We start from the raw sequence: 27,911 nt of genomic DNA, 5'->3' as shown, positions 1-27,911 counted from the left end.
TGAATGCTTGGCATGCATTATGAAAAATAGAGCTTGTTATTAGTTGCTTCCATAGGTTTGTTTATTTATGCTTTTTTACCCTACAATAAATATGAACTCTTGCAACGGGGGAGTCTCATGTAAATTTATAAATACATGTTAGATCGGTTGATTACAGCAACCTTGAAGTATATATGCGGTATCAGTCAGGTACCATTTTGATCTGCAGAAAAAGTAAAATTTACAAAAATGAAAAGTAGACAATAGTTCATATTTCTTATCATGGTCAGTTCAGAACAAGAATCTGTTTGTTAATGTAGACAGATATAAAGAAAGCATGTTTCCTAAAAGAGGCACCTTTTTTGTTTTTCAAATTGTATATAAAAAGATGAATAGAGAGTTTGTTAGTTCCGGTCTCTCCTCAAAAAACATACACAAGAGTATATGTGGAAAAGAGAAACCAGGTATGATGTTCCATGACATTTACAAAAATGAAAAGTATACAATAGTATCAAAAATAAATTAGCTTCCTCTTCCAGTGTGTGCTTCACTATGTTGATTTCCAGAAAGAAAGACGGTCCTCTGAAGCAAGAACTCGTTCACCAGGCACCAGCAGTCTAATAATCCATGTGTGCCCTCACGACATCCACAATCGGTGCTCGACATATCGGACATTTTCCATTGTTCCATTGCAACTCATGAGCACACTTGAGGCAGGTGCACATGTGCCCACACCTGCAAAATAAGAAATGATAACAAAATTAAAATGAAGAATTGAAATTCAGATGGGAAGCCTTAGCTTCACAAGCAAGTTACCTGTACAAAAGTGAGTCGACTTTCACTTCATGGCAAATGCAGCAATTGCCTTTCTTTGGTAACCCATTAGACGACCTTTTCTTCTCTGCTTGACCTGTAATATAGTTGCACAGTTTGCGGTCAAGAAACTGGTAGAACATAAGGAATGATGCAAAATTTATGCAGAAACTCACTGTTTTAGCCCGGTATCATAGCTTCGCAAGAGTAATTAAAACTGTTCTAAAAGACCGAAGTAAATCTTAAGGGTCAAAACAAGTACAAGAGTAAGGATGTTATTAGTGCCTCTTCAGTGGTTCCTTGATAGTGCATTGGAACCAAGTTGTCTGGTATTCTTTTTAAATTGAATTGAAGAGATATTTTAGGGCGAACCGAAAGAGAATTCAAAACAGACCTGAATGAACTTCCTGCTTAATGGATTGTTGCATCATCATTTGCATGTCTACGCAACCCTTTATAGCTTTTCGTAGCTCTGACATCTCATTATGGAGTTGCTCCATCTGCCCTCTCATATCGTATATGAGTTCCATTTCCTGCAAGTTCAGCAGTGTTATTTACACTGACCAGTAACCTCAGAACTTTATACTGGTGTAACTTTAGAGAAGAAAAAAAATGTTAAACTCACAATTGAAGGATGATTTGTGGAGGAAGAATAATGTCGACGATGGTAGGATGGAGATGGTGAACATTCCCTACTATTTGGATAATAAGATTGAGATGGCAAATGTCGGGGTGGAGATATAGAAGCAGCTTGATCAGAATCATCCCCCACTTCATTATCTTGATAGCTCCATGCCGTCATGTGAGATGGAGAAGGCTGCAATGATGTGCATTGATCAAAATCATCACTGGCTTCTTGATATTGAGCGCTAATTAGGCTCCTTGCCTCTTCTTCATCATTATGATGATGATCATCTTCTTCTTCTTCTGTCATATCCTCCTCTTCTTGTTGGTGTTTTTGTTCTTGCACTTGCTTTTGTTCTTGATTGTCCGCTGGACGCATTTGTTGTTGTCGTTGTTGTAAGAAAGACACCAGTTGATTCATTCTATCCTGGCTAATCTCCTCATCTTCTCCTTCTTCACTTCCAACAGGATATGTTTGTCTTTCTATTCGAGATACCATCAATCGGTCTATTTTGTCTCGGAAATCACTAGCAAGAAAATTTGATACTGTTCTTCTGCATAGATAAGGGGGGAATTCAGATTAGTAAATTTAGCATTATGATTGTACCATTTTTGGAAGGTTTCCAACTAAAAAGAGAGCATTTAGTTTTTAATTATAATGGACATGAATCAATATTCAGATTTACATCAATTTACCCTTCTCTTCATTCCTGTGATATTAGAAATAGGTTCTTGAAATCTGTAAATCAAATTCAAAACAGATAAAGCAAAAGCAATGCCGGTGTACCTTTCAATAAGTTGGCGTATGTCCCCTTTTCCTGAGTTGGAGTCAAGCATCTCTTGGTACCATGCCTTCCTGAGGTCTTCCCAGTAACTACGTGGGCGAGAAATCTCAGTGATCCAGTCGTAACTATATTCTCCATAGTACTCATAATCATCCTCTACTTGTTCTTCTACATCATTCTCATCCCAACAAACCAAGGATGTGGTTGTATCCGTGGTTTCTTGCAAATCAAGGTTTCTAGCCGCTGAAGTTGAACCTTGCCAAGAAACTTCTGAACTCGGGCTAACTTTGTCAGGAAGATCTTCACAAACTTGTGGCAAGGTGTTTCCAGCCACTGAAGTTGTTCCTTGCCAGGTGACTTCTGAACTCGGACTGACTTCTTCATGAAGATCTTCACTAGCATGTGTGAAGTTTTTTCCAGCCACTGAAGTTGTTCCTTGCCAGGTGACATCTGAACTTGGGTTTGCTTCTTCATGAAGATCTTCACTATCATGACGTAAGGTGTTTCTAGCGATTGGACTCGTTCCTTGCAAGGTGGATTTTGAACTGGCTTCATTATTTTTAGCCACTGAACTTGTTACTTGCAAGGTGACTTCTGAACTCAAGCTGGCTTCATCACGAAGATCTTCACTAGCATGTGGCAAGGTGTTTCTAGCCACTAAACTTGTTCCTTGGCAACTGACCTTTGAACTAGGGATAACTTCTTCATGAAAATATTCACAAGCAGGTGACAATGGGTTCTTTAACAGGGTTGTATTCTGCTGCTCAATAGTATCAACTTCATGGTTAGGAGTGCTTTCACTAGACCTATTTGAGGTGGAGGAGCTTTCTACATGTACACCCATGTTCTTTACTAATCCCCTATGAGGGCCTTTTTGGGAAGCTGCATCATTCTGAGCTGTTGAGCCCTGCTCAACACCAGTGCTAAATTTCTCCCTGAAATTAAATGATATCAATGTTAATCAAGGCCCAAAGAGAGATGAATATGGTTGCCAGCTAGGCTACAAAAAAAACTGCAAGTGTCCACATGGTTTCCTTTTTCAATGATACACATTACTGTCATTATGCTGAATATTTAAGATTGAATCTAGCACTCAAATCTGGCTGGCTAGTCTTTTATGATAGCTGCTTATCTGGTGTAGCCTTATATTCATGGCCTGGAACAAGTAAAGTGATGACAGCTGCAAGAATTTTAACTTTCTGAGGCTTAAACAGAAGACTAGATTCCTTCTATATCTGCACCTCATGAATTCTTTACCAAGTAAGCATTTCTAAAATCAGAATGATTTCTTTCTAAGTAATGTTCACTGACCCCATTCATTGAACTAACTAGAACTAGTTTTGATTCTATTGCTCTTCCTTCTGCTCGTCAATGACGTATGCTTTAGAATTTCTGGTTTGACTAATGTGAGCACTGACGACTTATGTGAGCAATCTGTCTTTCAACTAACATTCCGAAGTGACCATATTTCATCATAAAACAATAATGAAAGCATAAAAAGTTTTCATTTTCCTTATTAGTCAGATATCTGGAGTAAGCTATAACTCAGTCCAACTTGGCTCATTGAAAGGCACATAGCGTATACAATATCAGATTGAACTCTATTTATTCAGCATTTAAAAAGCCACCAAACAATCATGTGTTGCTTAAACTCTGGCTTCATTCCACCATCCTATAAAAGCAGTGCAATTAAGACTTTTAACTTCAGCTAATTTTAAAGGTTTAGCTAATTAGAAAAATGGCACTCAGAGAAGTAAGCTACAATAGGAGCAAGCCAACCTAGCATCAACATGTTTCAATGGGGTGACTTAAATTATCCTCCCTCCTAATTATAACATTTAAACCAAGAACAAGCCACATTAATTCTTTTTGTTTCCACATACCACAGAATTTAATTACATAGACTTGCAAATAGATGTTCATCAGTTCACTAAGTCACATAAACTAATCCAAATTCCAATCCCATATTGTAATGCACATGGACTGTACCTGAGATGCATGATAGCAGACCTTTGTGGCAATTTGTTTACTTGAGATGCTGCCGGTTTCCGGTGAGGTCCATCTTGACCTATGACTGCCATGCCTCGCTGTAGCAGTTTAATCCGAAGCAATGACTGCAAACAAACATAATACAAAGTAAGTATGTGGCTGCATTGCAATTTGCATAAAGAGAAAAAATGGGTTATACAACTTAACTAAGCTTGTTTTGGAAAATTTGTGTTGAAATGAATGAGTAATTAACCCACCTGAATTCGGCCTCTTTGCGAAAATCTTGAAACTGCTCTGCGGTCTACAATTGTTTCAAGCTCCCTATGCCTGTCACGCTCCAAATGCATAAGCAAATCAGTAAATGCCTGCCTGCCTCTGATCATCCTTGGTGAACTTATAACCTGACAGAACCCTTTATGCTGCTGCTCTGTCTGATCAAACCCAAGGGACCTCTCGCGATCGCGTTCTCTACACGAAAATGCAATGACAGTAGATTGTTGTTGATCATGATCATTGTCCTCACTGGAAGAAGATAATGGACACTGTGCTTTCAGCCTTTTAATAATATCTGCGACACGGACCTTCTCTCTTTCTCTTTCTCTTGCATCCAAATTACTCTGACTCTCGCTGGTAGCACTTCCATCAGAAGTCGAGTCCTCAAATGAATCCTCAGTAACCGGCCCAGCGTCATATCTTTCATCAACAAAAACAGAATCCCCTGCTTCAGAGCCTCTTGATGGTTGTTTCTCCAAAGAAGGTGCATTGGAAGCATTGGACTCATTCGAAGCATTGGAATCAGGGAAAGCATTGAAAATATTCTCATTCTCATTCTCATTACAGCTCAATCCAGAGTTCGACCTGCTAGTCTCTGTGTCATTGCCATTGGAACTCATCTTCAAGCTGTTTGATTGGTTCAGCCTCTTCTCCCAAATTTGAACCAACGAAGAAGCTCCAACTCCCAGATTGGAAATCTCAGCCAGGCTTTCTGTTCTTGACAGAGTTTCATCCTTCATAGAAATCGATGTCCTCGAAGACGAAGGCAATGAATTGGGCATTGACAAGAGCTCTGCCTCTTGGCTCTGCCTCTCCGTCATTGCAATAGTTTCTTTTCCTTGTTTACCAGCAGCGCATCGATCGAGAACCCGAGACTGCCTCGGGGTCATAGTCGAACCGTCATCTCTTTCACCACCACCATTGTTGCTGTTGGTGTTGTTGCCATCCTTGTTTTGAGCCCAGGAATCGACATTTTCCATATGGCCTTGGGAGTTGTTGTTGTTGTTGTTGTAGTCACCATTGGAGGCAGAGTTTGAAGAGACTGAAATGCAGGTATGAAGGTGATCTCTCACCAAGCTCTTCAGATTGTTCTGAAAAGCGGCCTGTGTGGCTCTGGCATTGCTCTCTCTACATCTGTCTCGCCGGCTGTGATCTCTCAAAACGCACCCGAACGGAGCAGAAGCCGCCATTTCAACCTGTGACGACGCCATCTTTTGATTCAAATTCCGAAGCAAATGGTTGTCGAAAAATACTGTAATTACTGAATTACAGATTCCTTCAATGCCTAATCATTGTAGAGAGACTGAAATCCAAACCAAAAGAAAAGAATTGAAAAACCCATAGCGGAAAGAAAATGGGTGGGGAGATTGAAAACAAAATCAACCTCACAAAAAAAAATTCTATTATGTCAACAGAGGAATCTGTCTTCTAGACTTTGGAAAGCCCAAAGACTCTGAGATAGAACAGAGACAAGCCACTGGTTTAACACGAAAACAGAGGAGCTTTTTTTAGGCCTAAACCAATTTGTCACCCACTAGTATATTACCTCATACCCGTTTTGACTGCCTATATTTAGAACAATTTTGTAACTGCCACCAAAACACAGACAGACACAGAGAGATAAACAGAGAGTTGGCCTATTGCTGTAGTGTTCTGATAAAAAAAACCCTATATACAAAAATAGAAAAAGAAAGAAAATTTGAGCTTTTCTGTGTGCATTGTTTTGTGGGTTGTGCTGGGTGTGGCTAAACTTGGAGGAAAGTGTGTGTTGTGTTTTGTATTGGAGAATCTAAGATTCAGATCCTAGGAAGCTATATATATTGAAGATGGTGAAACAGAGAATGAAACAGAGGATGAAAACAGAGGAGGCCAGAATGGGGGTACTAATAAAACAGTGAACGAGAATTTGGTGAGGAAAAGTAAGGATTGAATGGGAGAGAGACGTTGGTTTTTAGTCCGTTGTGAATGTGGGGTCAAATTTGTTGTCAAAGACCTAAGAGCGCCTCTCTAGCAATCTAGAAAAACCTTGTTATTTCTTTGGGCCCTAACAAAGATTTATATTTATATATTTGAGGTTTTTTTTTTCATCAAACCTTAAACTCGTAAAAACAACGATCGGATTTTACGATCGGATTTATAATGCACGGCTCAGATTAAAAGTTAAATAATGCAAAACAAGTACGTAAATCCAAAACACTCAATGCCTGTCCTTATTTGTTGCAACTGTAGTTCATTGGGTTACCATATTGACAAACTAGTCTTTGATTTCAGTCAATGGTTTTAATTTTTTTAGTTATAACATACAGCAACGTATTCATTACATTACTCTATTGACACACTGGCCTTTGATTTTCAGTCTATGAATTGACTTATTTACACCTTCGAATTCTGTTTGCCCGCCATTCATGCCAATTTTGGAGTCCATGTTCAACGTCCCTCCAATTCTTACCCATTTGTTACCCTTAAGATTTGGATTTTGTGACATTTTTTTACCTCGTCCAATGCAAATATACAGCACAGAGGATTAGAATATTTCCATATACTTATTTTTTTTGAGGATTTTTTCTTTTTCTTGTTGATTTTATTCATTTTATAGTTTGTCAAACCATAAAACGAAGGGGTTAATATTCTAATACAGAGGTTAGGGCTTGTCTCTTAATTGGATTGTTATCCAATTGACCCTAGTTATGAGAAAGACTTTTATGAAATAAGAACAGCACGCGTGATAACAGTTCCATACATAGCATTATTGGCCGGAAATAGCAAAACAATATTATTCTCATTGCAACTAAGTTTGTCTCCGTAGTTATAGATAAGTGGTGGGTGACTATTCATAATATTCCAAAAGCACAAAATAGGAGTGTCAACTTTAATTTAAAATCTAATGACATTTAATGACGAATCGGCGTTGAGAAAAGATAAATATTGATTTATGGACAAGCCAAGCCAACCACTGATAAAAGTAAAGTGCTTATTCTACAACAGTTTTTTTTTTTTCTTTGTTTGCTATGTTCCATCTTAAAGAGGTTAAAGTTTAGGTTTAACAGGTACCCAAGAAGTAAAAATTCAATTAACTTCATATAATGACAGAGACTAGGTTAATAATATCGATTAATCAACATCCAATAGCGGTTAATTAGTCCCCATTTTAGGCCAATATTTGATGTTTGATCAGTACAAACTAGGAGAAGCTGGCTACCAGTCACATTACAAAGCCATGAAAGTCAAAAAGATAAACAGATTTCTCGAAGCAAACTAGAAGAGCTAATGATACCTTAAGATGAACTTCTGCATGTTCATCTTATTGGTAAACTATCCAAAAACCAACACACAAAAAAGAAGAAGAAAATGCTAATTATTTTAGAAACTCATTGTTAGTGACTTATATAATTAAGGTCAACTCAATACATAACTCGTTAACGTGGTACACACTAACTTAGCACATGCATATTTATACACAAATAGACAAGACAAGTTTTGACCAAGTAGTCAGCAAAACATGGGGAGGTAGTGTGGTGTAGAAATTTTAGGCCTGTAATAGAGAATTCAAATTTTGATTTTGTGGATTTTACTAGAATGCAAAAGAGTAATCAAAACTCGTTTGGTGAAAGTTCTTGCAATATTTGGTGGATCTATCATCTATCAGCTTTGAGTTACATATAAATATACTTCCATTTTCTAATGTAATAATTTTGTTTGTTTAAAGACGAGTCTATTACTAGTGGCATTTTGGTCCTTAAATATATTTATTGAATTATGTAGTCCTAACACTCTATCACGAGTGACATTTTAGTCATTATATTGTGCCACTTCTGTTAATTCGACTATTAATTTGAAGGGTAAGATGATCAATTTAGGTCATATTATTCCTTCAACGATTTGACCATAGTTTTCCTCTAAATACATAGCTTCCCTATAAATATTGTTACTAGTCTCGCCCAAATGACCATCTTATTCCTTGAAATGTTGCAAGGGTTCTCGAGTCAGGTGAATCAAATCATAGCCCTAATAAATGAATTAAACTAGTTGAGCCTTAATTAGTACGAGTGTGCACGGTTTGATTTGGTTCAGTTTCCACCTCACACCACATCAGAATCAGTACTATTCAACCGGTGGAAATTTTTATAAAACCGGCTGGTCCAAAAAATCGGTTCCCGTGCAATTTTGGTTTTTTCGGTTTCAAACCGAATACTTTATATATATTTATTTATTTATTTTTTACAAATTCCAACTAAAATGTTATTTTTTGGGCTTAAAAATTCACAAATGATCCAATTTCATGTAAAGAAAGATGATTGGGCCTACAAAAGAAAGGTGCTTTGAAGGGTGGGCTTGGAAAAATATTAGTTATGAGATTAGAAAATAGTGTATATATATATTATAATAAAAAAAATTCACCATCTTCTCTTATGGAATCACTATTGTATCAAATATTTCCTGTACATCTGCAACCCATTCGAGAAACCATTTAATGTAGTCACTTCCCATAAAACATGGAACATCTGCAACATAGGGTTGGCTTCGGGCAAATCCACCAGTGTTCCCCTTCAATATTTGATATTTCCCCACGACCATCCTCTATGAGGTTTGTGTACCTCCCATCACCGCTCATCATTGAGAAGGCAAATCCTTGCTCTGAATGATGACCCGCTTTGATATCACTTGATGCAGCATGTAAGCACGGGTTTACGGATCGACAAATGTCTAAACTCGAAAAGATAAAATGAAATCCATCAGCAACTGGAATCCACCAGAAAATAGAAAAAATCACTAAATTTGATTAATAATATGATAAAACTGATTAATACAACATCATGAGTTGACTTAAATAGAAAATAAAGAAACCCTAAAACTGTAGGAAACCCTAGGTTCCATAATATTCCTAAAACTTAACTAATAAGAAAATAATTTAAATCCTAATTAAAATTATATCAGGAAAATAATATCATGATTGATAACTTATTCTAAAAATATGAATACAATATAGAGTTTCTCAAGAAATCAAGCAACTCGAAAATCCCAATGATGCGCCTTTCTTCTTTTCCTTGTGCCATAATTGATGCTCAAACATGATTTTCCATATTTGAAGCTCAATTTTCTAATTTTGAATCCCATTTTCCAAATTTCCTTCATAGGAACAAACCTATGATTTGTCCTACATCAGATTCGATGCCGATTTGTTGACTTTTTAGTCAACACAATTTTTTTCTTCTGAATTTTTCCATTTGTCGCGGCTCGGTGTTCCAATTTTTTGGTCTCAATGCCCACTCCTAGCATTCGTAACAAATTAAACCTCAATCACTCAATTTTGTCAAAAAAAAAAAAGGATATGCATTGACCATTTTACCCCTTGAATGGACGAAAAACTTGATAAATAGATATGGAGGATGACCAAAATGTTGACAAAGTTTGAGGACTACATAATTTAATAACTGAATTTAAGGGCCAAAATGCAAATTGGAATATAGTTCAATCCATAATTAACGCTATCAAAATGTGTTTAGAAAAAGTTTTATCTTTTAAAAGTTATTTTTATTATTATTTGGGAAATTTTATTGGCACCCAATTATTTACTCTTTGCATCCCATACTAATTTTAAACACGAATAACCTATTTAACCCTTGTACATAATTACCGTTAAGGACAAAAAACATTTAAAATAAAAATTAAATTTGCTCACTACACCCCACATATGTTCCTGCAACCATAGTTAGACTTTTTTTTTCTTAAACCATCATGTTCCTACAACCCTAACGACGCTTATATTGGTGAAAAAATATCTTGTATTTATTCATGAAGGGTGAGACTGAAGTTAGAGAGGCTTCGAATGAGATATGAGTTTATTTTTTGGCGTTTTTCAAATTTAGGATTTCATGATGGTCGCTGGTTGAGTTCAGTACACCAGTATCGAATGCGATAGGTAAATTCGGTGGGATGCCATCGAAACATTGCACCTATTTCAGTTGTGTTTGACCGTCCGTTAACTTAAGATGCAGCGGAGATCCACCGTAACATGGAATGATGTTCGGTGGTGTATTACCAAATTTTTACATACAATTCAATGGCAACAAACTGAAATATATTTATTTTTTCATTAACTTATTGTCGACCACAAATTTAATGTAAGCTATTTTGACCTTACTCATATTGAAAGAACAAAACACGGTGACGCCCCTAAAATAGATGACACATCATCCAATGTGATGGTCATCTCACCAAAAGGCATGTAAAAAATGTTCGTTTCGGGATGCCACCTTTCAACGAAGGTAGATACAACAATCTTATATGCATTCTGATAAGAACACCTAATAAGTTGCTCTAATCCAGATATCTGAATCTACCATTATTTGGATTAGCCCACCAATTCCACTAAAAAAGGGTAGATGTCTTCAACATGCACCTAAGGTGCTCACGTTCCTAGTCAAATACAAAAAAATTATTTAGGTTAATTACCATGAACCAGACTTATATTCTGCTTTCTATTGTTACAGTAAAACGACTTACCTAGTTATTCCAAATTGCAACTGCTATGTGAGTTTTAAAACTTGTAAGTAAAGATAGATCAATGGGACCTACTCGAGATGACTCAATAAGCTCGACATCTGCCTCAACTTTATTATCATGAGTAGCAGCTACATCTTCAACCTCTGCGTCAACATTACTATCATGAGTAGCGGCTACATCTTCAACTTCTATAGTATCTTCAAAGTGGTCTGGGGGACTATGCTGGGGCTGGTTTTCTTAAGGGCCTAAGCTCGCCGCTTTATGTCTCCTCGTTATGACTATGGGACGCTGTCTATCAGGTCGAGATGATAAAGTCTCAGTAGTACCTTTGCGAGTCATCTTTATATCTAAAAAACAATATAAAGTACAAACTCATTAACGAATTCGGTAGATGATCACTGAAATAAGAAACGAATTCAGTAGACTACCACTGAAAAACTGAAACAAATTCGGTGGACTATCACTGAAAAACTGAAACAGATACGGTGGACTACCATTGAAAAACGGAAACACGTTCGGTAGACAACCACAGAAAAATGGAAACAAATTCAGTGAACTACCGCTGAAAAAGGTAATGATTTCGGTGGGGTTTACACATGTAAGTTAAGGAATAGGGTTCATGAAGGCAATTTAGTAAGAAAAATGAGGTGTAGTGAGTAATTTTAAATTTTACTAAAATTCAGTGCGATGTAAAGAGAAAATGGGGTGCAAAGAGAAAATTTTGGGGTGACAATAATATCACCTTCATTATTTATGTGCATATATAATATATTGTTGTAAAATGTTTAGTTACTGTATATTTTAGCTTCGCACATAAAGAAAGAGGGAGAAACAGACAGACAGTGAACAGTGTAAGCAAACCTGTGAAGATGCCGGTAAGTTCGACGATGATCGGAGCCCTACTGGGACTGGGGACCCAAATGTATTCCAATGCCCTCCGCAAGCTCCCTTACATGCGCCGTAAATTTCATCTCTTTTTCTTTCAAATTATCGTTTTTATCATTATTCGTTTCTCTGGTCATTGACTCGTGAACCCTAAACCCAATTGTCCAATGATCCGATTCAGATCCTTGGGAGCACGTGCTGGGCATGGGATTGGGTGTGGTGTTCGTAAACCAGCTTGTGAAATGGGATGAACAGCTGAAAGAGGACCTTGATAAGATGCTCGACAAGGCCAAGGCCGCCAACGAGCGCCGATACATTGGTATACTTATCCAACCCAATATCAAAATCGCACAAGTTCAATTCATTTCTCAATTTCGTATGCCTCATGATTGTATTCTATGACAGCCCATCAATCCCATTTGTGTTTTGGTGTCTCAATTTTTAGCTCAGCTTTGCTAAGTGTCATTTTTGAGATGATTTGTGAAATTTTGAAACACGCTATAAGTAATCTTAAGAACCCATGTCTTTTTGAGTGATATGATGAATCAAAGTACTGTTCTTTAGCTAGTTATTGTTTGTAAGTTTGGTTTGGACATTGAGGGAACGCTGAATCAGAACTTTTGTATGTGTACAGAGGATATTTAGGTGAAAATTTTAAAACATAACATATTGTCTCACTTTCTTCTATCTTGTTCTCCTCCCTTCGTTCTCTCTCTAGCTCAAAATTGGTTGCACCTCATAAAGGTGGATCCTTTATAGAAAATGTGAATCAAGCAGAGTATTTCGATATTTCAAACCAGGAAAAGCCATTCTTCCTGATAGAGGGTCATCTGGACTCTGCCTTTTGGTCTACTAGATAATCTGACGGATTATGGAGTCTGTGAATGGTTATTCTCTCAATTACTTATTATATGCTTGAAACACAAAGATTTAAGTATTTGTGCATGTGTTCACTGCGCTAGGATCTTAGGGATGTGAAAGGCCTAGTATACATAGTCCTTTTACATTCAGAGATTATTTTTGGTCCCTTGAACCCTAATTAGCTTGCCTACTTATTTTTTTTTTCTTTGCCATCTGTTGCTATATATTTTCTCTTTTATTGTCGTGTCTTCCTCTTAATTACCTATATTGTGTGAAATAATCTGAAATTTTGGAGCCTTTTTTCTTGATCAAACTGATATGACATCTGAGAAATTGTAAGTGAAAAAAAAAAATTCATTTATTGATCAGCACATCACCCTGCCCCCCCAACTGGCAAAACCATGAAGAAGGATAATAAGCATTTTACTTTTGCCAATTTCCAGAGTTATTAAATGGTTATGGATCCAAAACAAAGTTTGGTGAGAGAATGTACTGATCCTTGGGATTATTTTATTTATTAGGATGTTTCGATTGTTATGCTAATGGTTTGGATTCAGGTTTGGTCCTTACTTTTAAGCTTTCTTGTGTTTGATTAGACTATGTTTGAATGCTATGATCTTACTTGTAAGCCATTTTGGCCTTGGAGAACCAGGTTTTAAGATTTTCCTTTAGTATTCTCATAATTGCTTTATTGCCCTCTTGCTTCCTGTGCTTCCAAACTCGTTTGGTTTTCCTTTAAAAACATTGTGGGAGGTTCCTACAAGAAATCCTCAAATACTGTACTCACAAAATTATGTCAATTTTGCCTTCCATGCTCTTCCACACCATTTATCGGTCAGATCCCTATTCATCATATATGATTTTTGTTTTACCTGAAGCCATAAGTTTTGAATTATATCCTTGTGCTTCCAGACTTTCTTTGGGAAATCTTAGCAGAAACAAATATAAAAAGTAATGTACTCATCACTGTAATCAAGAGCACAGTGTAAAGTACAACATTTGGAAGTGGCTTGCAATGAAACACTTTGTTACAAGTGTTTTTCTCTTACTGAGTGATGATCGTTTGTGGATAGTGTTTGGACATGCATTTATTCCTGTTTGTTTCTCTTTTTGATGATTAAAACTATATTAGAAAATGCCAAGCGCTTGTAACTTATTTGCATACTTCATGTTTAGTGTAGCACTTGAGTAAAATGAAGATTTAATTTATGGGATTTAATGTGTGCAAACTTATCTTTCATCGGACTCGTTCCTTTTCCTGATTAATATTTCTTTTTCATCTGCAGATGAAGATGATGATTAGCTTGCATCTCAGTGTGTTGTGGCATGCTCAGACAGGATCCATGTTTTAAGAGAGTGTTAGGCCTTCTAAGTTGCAGGCACTTTTTGTTTTTAATTTAATGTTGATATGTTTGCAAGGTTGTCAAAACTTTCCTATTTTTCTGGTATTTTTTTGTGATGCATGGCAATGAAATGCTTCATATTGCAAAGCTGAATGCTGTGTCTAGTGCGTTGTTAATAAATGAAATGAATTCAATAGTTGTCCTAGCTGCAAGATATCTAAAAAATGAAGCCATCTTTTGGGCAATGGGTGAGTGGTCATGCTTTCCATGATTGGTAAAGCTCAAATCAAAAGTTATTACCATCTCGGTACTCTTACTGAATGGACAACTACCCACCTAGATCATTTTAGTGATAAATACAATCCTATAAACTGGTGTTTTATTAAGTTTCATGGATCCATTAGGGTTTAAGTTTTAGTATTCTATTAAACATGCATCTATTAGGGTTTAAATTTTGGTAATTTTTGTTTAAGTTTATGAACTGATTCCGCAATGACCTCGGTTGAGATGGTGTTTTGGAAGAGTCAGTTGCAGTATTTATATATAGAAAACCAAATAAAAATGGGATTCTTGTCCCCAAAACAGTATTTTATGAAAATTATGTATATAAAACGCATCCGTTTCTCAGCCCAACATGTCATGGTTGTGAGCTCGTTGTTGATGTATTGATTACTATTACAGGTATTGTATTTGTAGGTTTAGTAGCCTGAGCGAAGAAAGCATCTTCAAACTTTCTTCTTTGTGAAGTGGTTTGGTCACAGAGCTGAACGAATCTCTCTGCATGTCGAGTGTAGAAAAGTATGGCAGCAAAATATATCTCAAAATATGGATCAGTCTTAGTTAGAGCTTTCAGAAACAGTTGGACCAACTGTTCTGTTTGTTTTTGGGTTTTGGTTCTAAACTGTGAACTGTGATGAAAAGATACTAGTTCCACAAGCCTTTCAATTTTGGTTTTGATTGGCTAATTCCAGTGATTTGCAGCGACTACAGCTTAAATTGTAGTTCTTTGATTCAACATAACCAGTGTATTGAATACGAAGTTATTGTTGTTAATTACTGGAGAGGAACGTTTGATTAAATTTAGATTCTTTTCATTCAGCCTAAGCTTCCAATGTCACTGCAATACTAAAAAATCCAATATATGGATTGTCATGATTGTTGAAACACTACAACCGTTGATCCACGGATAATAATAACAAAGCTCTAATAATACAATCTTATATAGATTTCAATGCCATCGACATTTGCCTCAAGCAAAACCCTATTCTCAATGCTGCACAATAGTTGCTAGCCCAAATGAAACCTGGTATATTTATGCTGATATCAAATGTTCATCAAACTTCTGAAACATGATTTGATTAGTTATGTAGTATAAGAATCTATATTCGTCTTCTCAAACTCCGCCATCCTATGATTAAAAACATGTAATAGTTGATCACATGCTTGCCGGGACGAAGGCCTCTCTGCTGGGCTGGTTTTTGTGCACTGCAGTGCTATTTCAAGCACTTGGAACGCCGCACATTCTTCTCCAGATATGAGTGGTTTCAGTGCAGAGTCTATCAACTCATCACGCTTAGAATCCTGCATTTCAATATGTATCTCGACCCATCTCACCATGTCCATCTCCATGCCAAAAGATGCATCTGTTGGCATTTTCCCGCTTACAAGCTCCATTAGCACAATCCCCAAGCTGTAGACATCACTCTTTTCTGTTGCCTTGAGTGAATAAGCATACTCTGAAAAGCATATGAAATGCAGTTAACAATCAATCATATAAAACACTCAAGTTGAAATCAAATGCTAAATCAGCATCCAAAGTAGTTAGAAAGAATACAAATCAAAGCATAACTGCTTAGTACCTGGTGCTATGTAACCGAAGGAGCCAGCAAACCATGTATTTGATTCTGTGTTAGACTCGTAATTCTCATTAATAGCCTTGGCAAGGCCAAAATCCCCAAGATGTGCCTCCATGTTGGAATCTAGCAAGACATTGCTTGATTTGATGTCCCTGTGAATGATCTTTGGCACACAGTCATGGTGGAGATACTCCACTCCTTGAGCTAATCCAACTGCAATCTTTAGCCTGGCCTCCCAATCAAGGCTCTTCTTCTTGCTGGTGGCTGGTTGCTGGTGTATCCAGTCCCACACGCTTCCGTTCTCCATGTACTCATATATCAACAGATTGGAGCCTGCTCCTTTGTTGCTGCAATACCCCATTAACTTCACCAGATGCCTGTGTCTTATCCTCCCAAGTGTCTTGATCTCTCTTGTGAAGCTTTTATTTGCCATAAGGTCATCTTTATACAAAATCTTCTTGACTGCCACAGTTTCTCCAGAGGACAACTCAGCTTTGTAGATTATCCCTGACCCTCCTGAGCCAATTACGAACTCATTGCTGAGATTTTTTGTGGCTTCCATAATATCTTTCCATTTGAAATCTGGCTTGACAGAACCGTTTGGGAAGAGCAGTCTTCGCTGAGCATGGGAAGAGCTGGATGAGTACAAGCAGTTCACTTCACTGGCTTTTCTAAAAACTTCTTGCTTGTGTTGCAAGAGAGAAGCAGCTCCAAATATCAGTAGAGCAATTGCAGATAAAGTACATATTGCAGCAATGACTACCACTGCCGATTCGCTCGGGCCTGACTGTTGCCTTCTGACGCCGCATTTACCAAGAGGGCTTCCACATAGATGCAAGTTTCCTGCAAAGGCCTCAGCTGGCCAGTGTGAGAGTTGCTTGCTCAATTTTCCTTGCAGATTGTTGTAAGACAGATTAAGCTTTCCCAAACTAATCATCCCAGCAACTGGGGAAGGGACTTCTCCGACAAGTTGATTGTGCGATAGATCAAGTGCTTCAAGTTTTGTCAGTGTCCCAATAGAGGCTGGGATCTGACCACTCAGATTGTTGTAACTGAGGTCTAAAATGCTCTGAAGATTTTGGAGTTGTCCAAGCTCAAAGGGTATGTCACCATCAAATCCGTTCTGTGAGAGCCGAAGCTCATACAGCTTTCCTAGCTTACCAATGGCTGGAGGGATTGATCCCAAAAATAGGTTATGGTTGAGGTTTAGGACATTAAGGGATTCAAGGTTACCAATTTCAGCAGGGAGAGTTCCATTGAGAGAATTGTCATTCAGAGAAAGCACTAGCAGTTTAGAACAATTGAACAATTCTTGGGGAGGAGGCCCGGTGAATTGATTTGAGGAGAGTTTCAACTCTCCCAACTGAGGCAAACCCCCAAGCCACCGCGGAATGGTACCCGAAAGAAAGTTGTTATTCAAATCAATATGGGCCAGTTTCTTGCAGGATGAAAGCTCAGCTGGTATTGGTCCAGTGAGTGAATTTCCCGAGACATCTAACAGTGATAGCTCACTGATGTTTCCCAGTGTCTGTGGGATTGGACCAGTAAATTGATTGTTCCCTAATCTCAACCTCTCAAGGGAGGGTGAGTTTCCCAGCTGGGAAGGAATCTCATGATCAAATGCATTGTCAGTGACATCAAAAGAAAGAAATGAACTTGAGCTACACAATGCAGCAATGCTTCCATTCAACTTGTTTCTTGACAGATTCACTCTGGTCAAATTTCCCATGTTAGCTAATGTATCAGGAAGATTACCTTCAAGGGAATTGTTGTAGAGCATGAACTGTTCCATTGCTTGGAGAGATCCAAATGTTATAGGAATGCCACCAGATAAACGGTTGTCTGCCAAGTCCAGAATAGTAAGTTGATGACAGTTGCCCAATGTGGCGGGAAGCTCACCCACCAGTTCATTCTGTCTGATATGAAGTAAGTTCAAATCCTTGAGCCTTCCAATGGTGATTGGAATCTCCCCACTGAGACGGTTTCCAAAGAAATCAATCATTTGCAAGCTTGAACAATTCCCAATCTCAATTGGGATTTCTCCAGAGAGCTGATTATCATAGAGATACAAAATCTCAAGCTTCCCAAGCATTCCAATCTCTCTTGGCAGAGGACCCTGCAAGTTGTTGTGATACAAGACAAGTGTCTGCAGGTTGCTGAGGTTGCCCAAGTAAGGAGAAATTGAACCAACCAAGCTGTTGTTGTGGAGCAAGAGATCAGTTAACCCCACCAACTCATGAAGCTCAACTGGTATTGATCCATTGAGCAAGTTATTGGACAAATCAAGTTGCTTCATTGATTGGCACTGGCTCAGTTCGACTGGGATTTCACCAAAAATTGCAGCATCTGATATCATCAAGTGCTCCAAACTGGTTGTGTTGGAACATAGGGTTCTTGGTATGACACCAGAGAGATTGTTGTTTGATAAAACCAAGTAAACCAGTTGAGCCATGTTGCCCATTTCCTCTGGAATTCCTCCTGTGAGCTTATTCATGGACAAATCAAGACTTTGAAGATTACCCAGTTGAGCTAAGGACTTGGGTATAGGACCTTCGAGCTGGTTTCCCACCAAATTCAGGTACCCGAGTTGACTCAGTCTTCCGAGTTGAGCCGGAATCTCCCCAGAGAGACTATTGTTGCCCAAATTCAGTAGTTGGAGATTCTGGAGAAGACCCAATTCCTCAGGGACCGATCCATTGAGATGGTTTTGAGCAGCTGTGAAGACAGTGAGGCTGGAACAGTTCCCCAACTCGGCTGGAATTGGTCCCTCGAGTTGATTGAGTTGCATGATTAAATTCTCGAGTTGGCCGAGTCGGCCGATTTGGGGTGGTATTGGACCGTTGAGACTGCATGAGGCCAAACCAAGAGTGACCAAATTGACAAGATTGCCAAATGAGGCGGGAATATGCCCAGTGAGTTCATTGTCACCGATTCTCAAGACCCGGAGACTCGACAGCGAGCCAAGCTGAGTCGGGATGGGCCCACTAAGTTGGTTTGAAAAGAGAAGCAAAGATTCCAAGGAAGAGAGGTTAGAGAGGGCTGGTGGGATGGGACCCGTGAGGCCGTTAGAAGAGAGATCAAGGTGGAGCAGGTTTTGCAAACTACCGAGTGAGGGTGATATTGACCCGGTGAGTGACGAGTCGGAAAGGTTGAGCCCCACCACTTGAACTGAGCCATCAACCGAGTCAAGCCCACAAGACACTCCTCTCCAAGTACAGAAATTTGGGTTACTTTCAGACCAAGCATGCAACACTGTTTCTGGGTCTTCCACAAATGACCTCTTTACCTCCAAAAGCACACTTAAAGTTGTGTTGCCATCAAGCTTTACCTCGGACAACACTAGACCAAATGAAAGATGCACGAACAGAACAATTAAAAATGGCACAACAATATTTGTTGCCGCGGCAGCCATTTCTCTCTTCAACAAAGAAAAACAGAGCAGCTCAAGATATATACGAAATGCTATATGAACTTGAAACCAACTGTTTCATTGATGGGCAAGTCGAAAGCTTGTATCTTTATGAGAGAAGTGATCAATATGACGGTGGTTGTTGAATGTTGGTCTTGGGTTGAGAAGAGACGCGTGGTTTTGAGCTGCCATGTGAGGGTGTGCATGTAATATATGGTTCTTGAAGTGTACAAAGATTGAATTTTGCTGCAAATTGCATGCATTGAAAAGTTGGGTTTTTGCAGGCTGTGTTTATGATGCCTAAAAATGGGTGCACATCAAGAGAGAGAGAGAGAGAGAGATAAGAGAGTTTCAATGAGGCCACAAGTTTTGTCAGCTGTCAAGCTGCAACAATTCCCATCAATGAGACCACCCTGTTTCCACTGTGCTATTGACAAGTTTTGTGTTTAAATAATGGGATAAAGTTGGATTGTGAATTGAGAAGGTCAAACTGGGTCAGAGAAACAACATGAGAATAATTTGTATATAAAAATAAGAAAATTATTCAATTCATAAATGAGAATAGGTACACGAAAGGTCAGAATATTTAAGAAAGGCACAAAGTTGCAGTGAAAATATAGAAAACAGAGAGAAGAAAAACAGAGTGGGGTGTTTCTGTTTGATTGAATATGAAGTTAAAGAAGATATGGGCTTACATGGAGAAGATACAGTAGTTGGGTGACCGACAAGGGACGTTGTTTGTTGGTTTTACAGAATTGGTGTATTAGCTCAAGATGACTCAGTCCCTACTCTGAAAGTGAGCGGTTGAATTTCCCATTTTAAAATCAATCAAACTAAGAACATTTCTACACTAGAAAATTGAAAAGCTTTACAAAGTCAACACAGTCCCCCCAAACCCCTGTCATTCCCTACGTAACCCAACTTACCTTCTAAAATTCCATCCATCCAACTCTTTTTGATTAATTATGGAGGAAGCAATTTTGTTCACGAGTGTTTTTGTTAGAAGCACTTTTATTAAAGCATTTTGTAAGTTTTTTCGGAAGAAGCACTTTTTTTAATGCTAAATAGTACTTTAAGTTGTTAGAAAACGTTTAATCATTCTAGAATCAATCGCAAACAGATCGTTTGGTTATCGCTAGCTTGAGGATTACATGTATCATATATCCTTTTAAAAGTTCAATACAATATATGGTTTATGTCATGCTAATTGGGTTTGAGATACCAAATCCTCATGTCTTTTTGTGGCCATGCAAAGTTGTTTTGATAAGCTTTGATTGGTTTGCAAGTAAACCCTATGTTTACTCCAAAATTGTATATCCTTTGTTTCTCTTTTCCCCACTCAATGATGCAAACTTTGCTAAACTCTTTCTCAAACTCCTGCATGCAAACAAGTTAAATCCAACCTACTTCTGCAAATTATATTGGCAAAGATAATGGTTTCATAATTCTTCTCTTCAACATAGAGATGTAGCGTCATCACAGTAGGCACTGCCTCCAATTTACATCACTAATTCCATGTGGTTGAAAATTAATTAAGAAAACGCAGTTATAACTTAGAAGTTAATAAGACGTGTTAATTATTTGGTAAACAACCACTCTCTATACTTTGTACAAACCTTAATAAAAGCTGCTGATTCAAAGGCTCACACTCACATATCTCTTCAACTCTTACCTACTTTCACCTTAACGTCCAACAACAGGTGATGGTTGATACTTGTCAGAATTCGGACTCCAATTCATTGAGATATTTATTCTTGTATAAAATATACGACCAAGCCTGTAAACCATGCATGTGAACCTTTTTCCTCATCCCAAGCTTGGGTCGTTCTTTGGTAAACTTATAAATTTTAAAATTAAATTTATTAAGTTAGATAACAATTCATTAAATTAGATAACAATTTAACATATTGTATCTACAAGTTTTATTTAAAGAGTTGAAAATCATATGGACTCATTTGGATTGGATTCCAATCCCGTCCAAACTGAACCACATATACAAGAGAAAGAGATTGTTGTATTTCGTATAGACTTTACTAAAATGGATAAATATATGTTTTTTTTTATCAGACAGTCTCATATGTTATATTGTAAGATTATGAAAATTTCAAATCATTGAGTATTGATCATGTAAATTATGGATTACATATTTGGTCCAAATTGACAACATTACCTAGCATTAATGGGAAGTTCATATTCACGAGTCTATAATTGCATTCCCAAACATGGAAATGCAATTTCAAACCCATCCCCAAACTCCTAAAACTTGAACCAAACCAACCCTTAATTAAACAGTATAGCCTCTTTCTTTAGGATCTATTATTCTAGATAAATACAAAATTTTAAGGAATTTTTTTCTTCTTTGATTCTTGTTTACTCAAAATAGTGGGACTGATTGCTGATAAAAGTGTATGCTTGAGTTTCACAAAAGTTATATAGTCGTTTTGCTAGTTGATTGCAACACCAACTAGCCACTTTGTCAATCAAATGAGTTTAAAGTCTACCCGTGAATCATATGCTGAGGTAATAAGTACAAAAAGAATGCTTACTTTATCCATCATCGATCCCTAATTAAACCATATTACGTGAAGGTCAGAGGAATATTAACTTTTCATGGATTAATTATCTCTAAAATCAAACAAGGCTCTGGATATGCATGCAAAGATTCCCCCATAGATTAATAATAATAAGCATTATAATTAGTTTAAGCAAAGCTATGCAATGTATGTGTATTCGCTAGAGTCATGACCCCACGAGGGTGAAGGCTAGCTTGGAGGATTTCATGAGTGGTTAGACAATTACAAAATGGTTGAGATAATTTAATTGTAGAATTAGATGTATATGCTTTGTCCAAGAGAATACGACATCTCTCTGATGCTACTTAATTAACGATAACAAAAAGAGTACTTAAACCATGATCACCTGATTCACAATGTATATCATCTGCTGTTGACCCATAACATATATATATATATATATATATATATATACACACACACAAAGTTTAATTTCTTGTATATAATCCGAACATATATATATATATATATAGCTAATGTGTCGATTATATCGATACATTTTTGTCAACACAGATACAATATCGATACGCATATTAACAGTCTGGTTTTTAATTAAAGACCAGATTTCCTAGAGGATTTCAATTAATTGGCAAATGATGAAGATAGCTATGGAAAAAATGATGGATACGTATAAGCCTGCTTGCATGATGCAGGGACAGCTAAGACCAACGCTTCTTGTTGTAATATCAATTCTTCCTTTATGTCATTGTTTTGAAGTATATGGAATAAACAAGCTTTACTTTTGTCTGATTGATTTTGTTCTAATTCAAAGATACATAAACTCAGTCAACGAGGGTTGGTTGAGTTGGTAAGAATCGTTCTTTTTGCTATTCATGTCTATGTTTAAGTCTAGCTGTTTACAATCCCTCTTGATGGTGATCTGTAAAAACAAAAACAAAAAGACTAAGACCCCTTGTAAGTTCTCAAAGAGACTTTGATATGCCCTTATCCTAGGATAGGGTAGCCTCCCCTTCACCTAAACTTTTCTTCATAAAAAAAAAAAAAAATGATAGATAAAAACCCCAAATCAATTACCATTCGAGTAGATAATTATATCTTCTCATCACATGCATGGGAAATGTAATGAGATGACAAGTAAAACAGCTAGCCCAACTGTGTGAGGCTTGCCTCCGCCATCTGTGATTATGGAGCCGATGGACCAAAAGCATGATCTGTGGTCTTTGGGAAAGAGCTAACCAGAGCACCTTCACCAACTCAACTTTGCCCATTTTCTTCTTTTTCCTTATTGGTTAAAAAACTTCCTCCTATTTTTATATTTTCTTATGTATGAAAATTTGTTCAGTTGGAGCACAATGATTCGGATTTGGGTCAATCAAACCATTTACTCAGTCATAATTGGGCTAGATTTTGTTGACCCAAACTCCATATGCAGTATAACTTCTTTTTTTTTGGGCCCAAGTGCAACCCAACTAATTGCCTACTTCTTTCAGGCTTTTTCTATTTTCTATCTCAAAAAAGAAAAAAAGAGGAGAAAGAAAAAACAAATCTGGACTAATATCCATCTTTTGTTGTAGTTTCCACGACAAAAAAAGTACAATAATTATCGTTAAAAATTCAATGCAAATAAAATGCTTGTACATTGAGATTTTACGAAAGTCAATGTTGTTTTTTTCAAAAAATAAAATAAAATAAAATAAAATAAAGCAGCAGTATCATTCTCAAGCTCTACATGCTGGCATGTCTTCTCCATTTGCAGGGGGTGCTTCCCACGTAGTCTTCAACTAATTAATAATTAACCTAACTAACATCCGAATTAGATTCTCTAATCAGCAACACCATGCGATATATATAAATCAAAGCTTGTCAAAACCCTTTCATTGGAAGGCAAAGCAGCATATAGTCTTTCATTTTGGGCAAGGCTGATAATTGCTGCACAAGAATCATGAACTCCATAGTTTCCTTGCTCCTTGTTCTTCTTGTTGTGCAGTTAAATCCATCTTCATGTGACCCAGAACATGATTACCATAAAGAAGAAACACATGAGTCTTGGGAGGGAGCCACCACTCTAACATTTCCAAGTTTGTCAGACGACTTGCCGTTTGGAGAGTTTCTTTCCTCTGGTTTCTACCGCAAGAGTTGTCCTGACCTTGAAGGCATTATCAATAGGAAGGTCAAGGAATGGCTTAAGCAGGATTTCAGCCTTGCTGCTAGCCTCATGAGGTTGCATTTCCATGACTGTGCCATCAGGGTAAGAATATTAACCATGTTATACTTGCACGTACATGTGTATGTCGCACGTGATTAATAATAAGTAGTTAGAAAATACTTCATAACTCAACTCTTTTCTCAACTCGTTTAACTAATTACATAAAGTGAGATCTATGATACTGTGATATTATTTCAACGATCCACTTTATGTGACAAAGTTGGGAAAAAGAGGAAAATAGTTTGCTTCATTGCTTAACAAACCAATTTCGTATAGTAATATTACATGCCTTATATCACAACGTGCCTTATATTCATTTGTGGTTTGCAATATATGTAGGGATGTGATGCCTCGATCTTATTATACCATGAGGGAAGTGAGAGGACAGCTGCGGCCAGCAAGACACTAAGAGGGTTTGAACTGATAGATGATATTAAAGCAGAGGTTGAGAAGAAGTGCCCAAAGACAGTATCTTGTGCAGACATTTTGACTGCAGCTACCAGAGATGCTACTGTTCAAGCTGGAGGTCCATACTGGGCCGTCCCCTATGGGAGGAGAGATGGGAAAGTTTCAATTGCCAAGGAAACTGAAATGGTGCCAATGGGTCACGAAAACATCACTGCTTTGGTTGAGTTTTTCCAATCACAGGGCTTGAATGTACTTGACTTGGTCGTTCTCTCAGGTGAACCATCTAGTCCACATGCATCTTGCTCGCATATTATATCGTCACACCGTCAATTTGGGCAGCATGTTCAAACATGAATCAACTTAATTATAGGTTAAAATTGACAATGTGACAACATAACTAGTGTGTGACAACAACAAAAATTTCCTACAACTAGTCACTAGAACACGAATCTAACTGCTTTTGTTGCAATAAATGGTTTTGATCTGCAGGGGCACACACCATAGGAAGGTCTTCATGCGGTTCTGTACAACACAGACTCTATAACTTCAGTGGAACTGGCAAGCCTGATCCATCCCTTGATCCACAGTATTTGAACTACTTGGAAAGAAAATGCAGATGGGCATCGGACTATGTTGATCTTGATGCTGCAACTCCACATAAATTTGACATTGGATATTACACCAATCTGCAGAAGAAGATGGGACTTTTGTCCACAGACCAACTGTTGTATTCTGATCCAAGGACTTCACCTCTTATCAAGGCTTTTGCTTACCAGCCATCAGTCTTCTACCACCAGTTTGGAGTGTCCATGGCCAAATTAGGGAATGTTCAAGTCCTCACCGAGAAAAACGAAGGCGAAATTCGAACCAATTGCAATTTTGTCAACTCTTATTAAGTGACCTTTTAATTCTAATGACAAGCAGCCTCAAATCCTTACCTTGTTCTCTTTTTTTTTTTGCTTAACCATATGGTATCTTTGAAATTGTTGTTGTTTTTGAATGTTTATGCACCACCTTACAGCTAACAGAGCTGGCTTGATATGATATTGAATTTACTTGTTCACTCATGTTCAATAGACAGAAAATGGGCCTATGAGAAAGGAAATCTTCTCTCTCAAGCCCCTTCTTCTCTTTTCCTTTCCCTTCATCTATTAGCTGGGTAGTGGTGAAAGGTCACTGTTGTGAGAAACTTTATGGATCTGAAAAATCATATAAGAAGGGGCTGATATTAATTGAAACACCATCGTGGACCTAAAATGATATATCAAAAGAAAATTTTGAGACCTTTATCTGCCTCAAGCGTTAGCATCTGTGACTCATACTCTGTGGGCTCTATTTTGTCTTCTTTTCAAGGAACTATGGGTTTTTCCAAAGCGCGCCCTCACTGTGTCAAAAAGGTCAAACCAAGCGAACTGTCACTTTATCAGGCCTGCCCCAAAAAGAAAAAGAGCAAACTCTCTCTTTAAATCTAATCTTACTTATTCACACTGTTATAAGACATCAAATATCTAATTAAAGTTGTCAAGGAGCTACTAGTGTAGTGATTTGGAGTAATTGCTCATTCAGGTAAGATCTTGGGTTTGAACTCTAGCATTCGTGTAGTGTGTATGAATTTAATATATTATCGTCATTCTCAATAGAAAATGTCCTCCAAAAACAAAATATTATATATCTTCATAAAATTAATATGTTTCAATCACATTAACATCAAATTTTTGTAAGTTTATCAAAAAATTCATAAAAGTGATTACCTGTTAATGAGTTTTTGTGAATTTAATACACATGCTTACGAATTTTTTTTAAATAATTTAAAGAACACAGGAGTTGATTTGTTTTTTTGTTTTGTTTTGTTTTTTTTTGGGGGGTTTTGTTTTGTTTATTTATATACTTGTTTAATGAATCATCCCCAACGACATGTAAAAGTAGTCCACAAACACCTTGCTTTCCCCTTTTTATTTTCAGACCTCTTTCTTTCTCTCTCTCTCATTTGAACTTTCATGATATAAACCCCTACAGGGTATTTCAAATCTTGTAGCGTCTCTTTTTCTTTTCCATCTTGAGCTATGGAGCAGCCTTAGTTTGCAAAGCCAAGCCTTCATTTTAGCACCTACCAACCTAGTTGTTGTTGCATGATTATCAACTAGAACTTGTTGAATGATTTGAATATTAAAAAGAAACAAAATCATTTTGCATGGCTTGTAATGCAAAATCATCTCCTACCACTTTAGCAACCCTCTTCTTCTTCTTCCTCCTTATGATATTCCACATCTCCATGGCTAGACATCATAGCTTCCCAATCCCATCTGCTACTTCTTCCTCCACCTCTAGATCACATGGAGTTGGAGCCATTAAGAAAAATGTCATGGAGCTTGGTACAAGAAGATCATCATCACATGGCGCCAGATATTCAAAGGCTGATGAATCTACAGGCGAATCGAGTCGAAGGAGAGGGCTAGGGTTTCGGGTTCGTCCAGGGAGGCAGCCATTCCCATGGCAAGAAAATATGTTCAATGCTGGTGCACATGAAGTTCCAAGTGGTCCAAATCCCATTTCAAATAGGTGAGGAGTATTGTGGAAGCTAGCAAAACAAAGTGATCGAAGTAGATATATGATCAAGAAAGGAAAAGAAAAAAAAACATATAGTCTCTGATTTTCTCCTTCTTTGTGGTTTGTGTTTTCTGCCATTTGATTTATAGATAGTGCAGTAATATCACTACAGCTTAATTATATGTTATTTTTAATTTTTATTATTATAATTTTCTAGACAGAACCTTCAGACAATCATTTTGCAATTATAACCAGGATGTACATGATATTTAAGTAGTAATGTTCTTCATGGTCATCATTATGCTATTATTCATTTTTGTAGTTTGCTTCTCTCTTGCACCCAATATTTCTTTTTGGATGTATATAGGCAATGAATATGATCAATTAGATAATACTATTTTGCTCTTTTCCATTTTTAAGTGTTAGATATATACAGTTGTTCTCTCATCCAGACGTCCGCATGTTATTATCGTGAGGACGCCCATGAAAAAAATAATTATTTTAATATTTGGAGTAAATGTGGCATAAATTATTACATGAGCATCTTAATTGCTTCAAGAATGGAAGTGGAAGTTCTAAATATGTTCTTGTTGAAGGTTTTTTTTCTTCCTTTTTTTTAAAGAGAAATAAAAAAAGCAGCATGTTTCTAGTTAAGGTAGCTGATGGTGGACTTGCTTTTTTCATCAGTTGTCAAAAGAAAAAAAAGCAATTGGATTTTGGGAATGTTTATGCGAGTGGATTATTTGCCAGAGAGCACATAGCTATTTTTGTTCCCTTGGCTTTTGGATAAACAAAGAGTAGGGACATAATGATTCACAAATTGTTATCGTTTTTGAGGCTTTGAGGCAATAATTAAAGAGAAAATTGAAAGCCATTGTTTTGCGTGTAAAGTTAT

The 27,911-nt window shown here is 37.3% G+C and overlaps 4 protein-coding genes across 4 annotated transcripts; 2 read left to right on the top strand and 2 right to left on the bottom strand.

Moving 5' to 3' along the window:
- Positions 1–360: 360 nt before the first annotated feature.
- On the bottom strand, positions 361–6,228 carry LOC117626353 (general transcriptional corepressor trfA-like). Its single transcript, XM_034358020.1, has 7 exons — positions 4,448–6,228; positions 4,191–4,315; positions 2,204–3,136; positions 1,418–1,970; positions 1,187–1,325; positions 796–889; positions 361–714 (listed from the first exon to the last, which is right to left on the bottom strand). The coding sequence occupies exons 1-7, from the start codon at positions 5,672–5,674 to the stop codon at positions 597–599; spliced, it is 3,189 nt and encodes a 1,062-aa protein (XP_034213911.1). The 5' UTR covers positions 5,675–6,228; the 3' UTR covers positions 361–596.
- Positions 6,229–11,734: 5,506 nt separating this feature from the next.
- LOC117623829 lies at positions 11,735–14,261 on the top strand. The gene is made up of 3 exons (XM_034354826.1): positions 11,735–11,927; positions 12,034–12,171; positions 14,000–14,261. The coding sequence occupies exons 1-3, from the start codon at positions 11,837–11,839 to the stop codon at positions 14,014–14,016; spliced, it is 246 nt and encodes an 81-aa protein (XP_034210717.1). The 5' UTR covers positions 11,735–11,836; the 3' UTR covers positions 14,017–14,261.
- Positions 14,262–15,340: 1,079 nt separating this feature from the next.
- LOC117626744 (LRR receptor-like serine/threonine-protein kinase GSO1) lies at positions 15,341–19,635 on the bottom strand. Its single transcript, XM_034358569.1, has 2 exons — positions 15,916–19,635; positions 15,341–15,792 (listed from the first exon to the last, which is right to left on the bottom strand). Exons 1-2 carry the CDS (start codon positions 19,322–19,324, stop codon positions 15,419–15,421), a joined length of 3,783 nt encoding a protein of 1,260 aa, XP_034214460.1. The 5' UTR covers positions 19,325–19,635; the 3' UTR covers positions 15,341–15,418.
- A 4,162-nt stretch (positions 19,636–23,797) lies between these two features.
- On the top strand, positions 23,798–25,365 carry LOC117626481 (peroxidase 7). The gene is made up of 3 exons (XM_034358197.1): positions 23,798–24,103; positions 24,401–24,743; positions 24,959–25,365. Exons 1-3 carry the CDS (start codon positions 23,798–23,800, stop codon positions 25,363–25,365), a joined length of 1,056 nt encoding a protein of 351 aa, XP_034214088.1.
- Positions 25,366–27,911: the final 2,546 nt, after the last annotated feature.

This window comes from Prunus dulcis, chromosome 4, assembly GCF_902201215.1.
Source record: "Prunus dulcis chromosome 4, ALMONDv2, whole genome shotgun sequence".
NCBI classification, from domain to species: domain Eukaryota; kingdom Viridiplantae; phylum Streptophyta; class Magnoliopsida; order Rosales; family Rosaceae; genus Prunus; species Prunus dulcis.
This window is presented reverse-complemented; position numbering and strand designations above follow the sequence as displayed.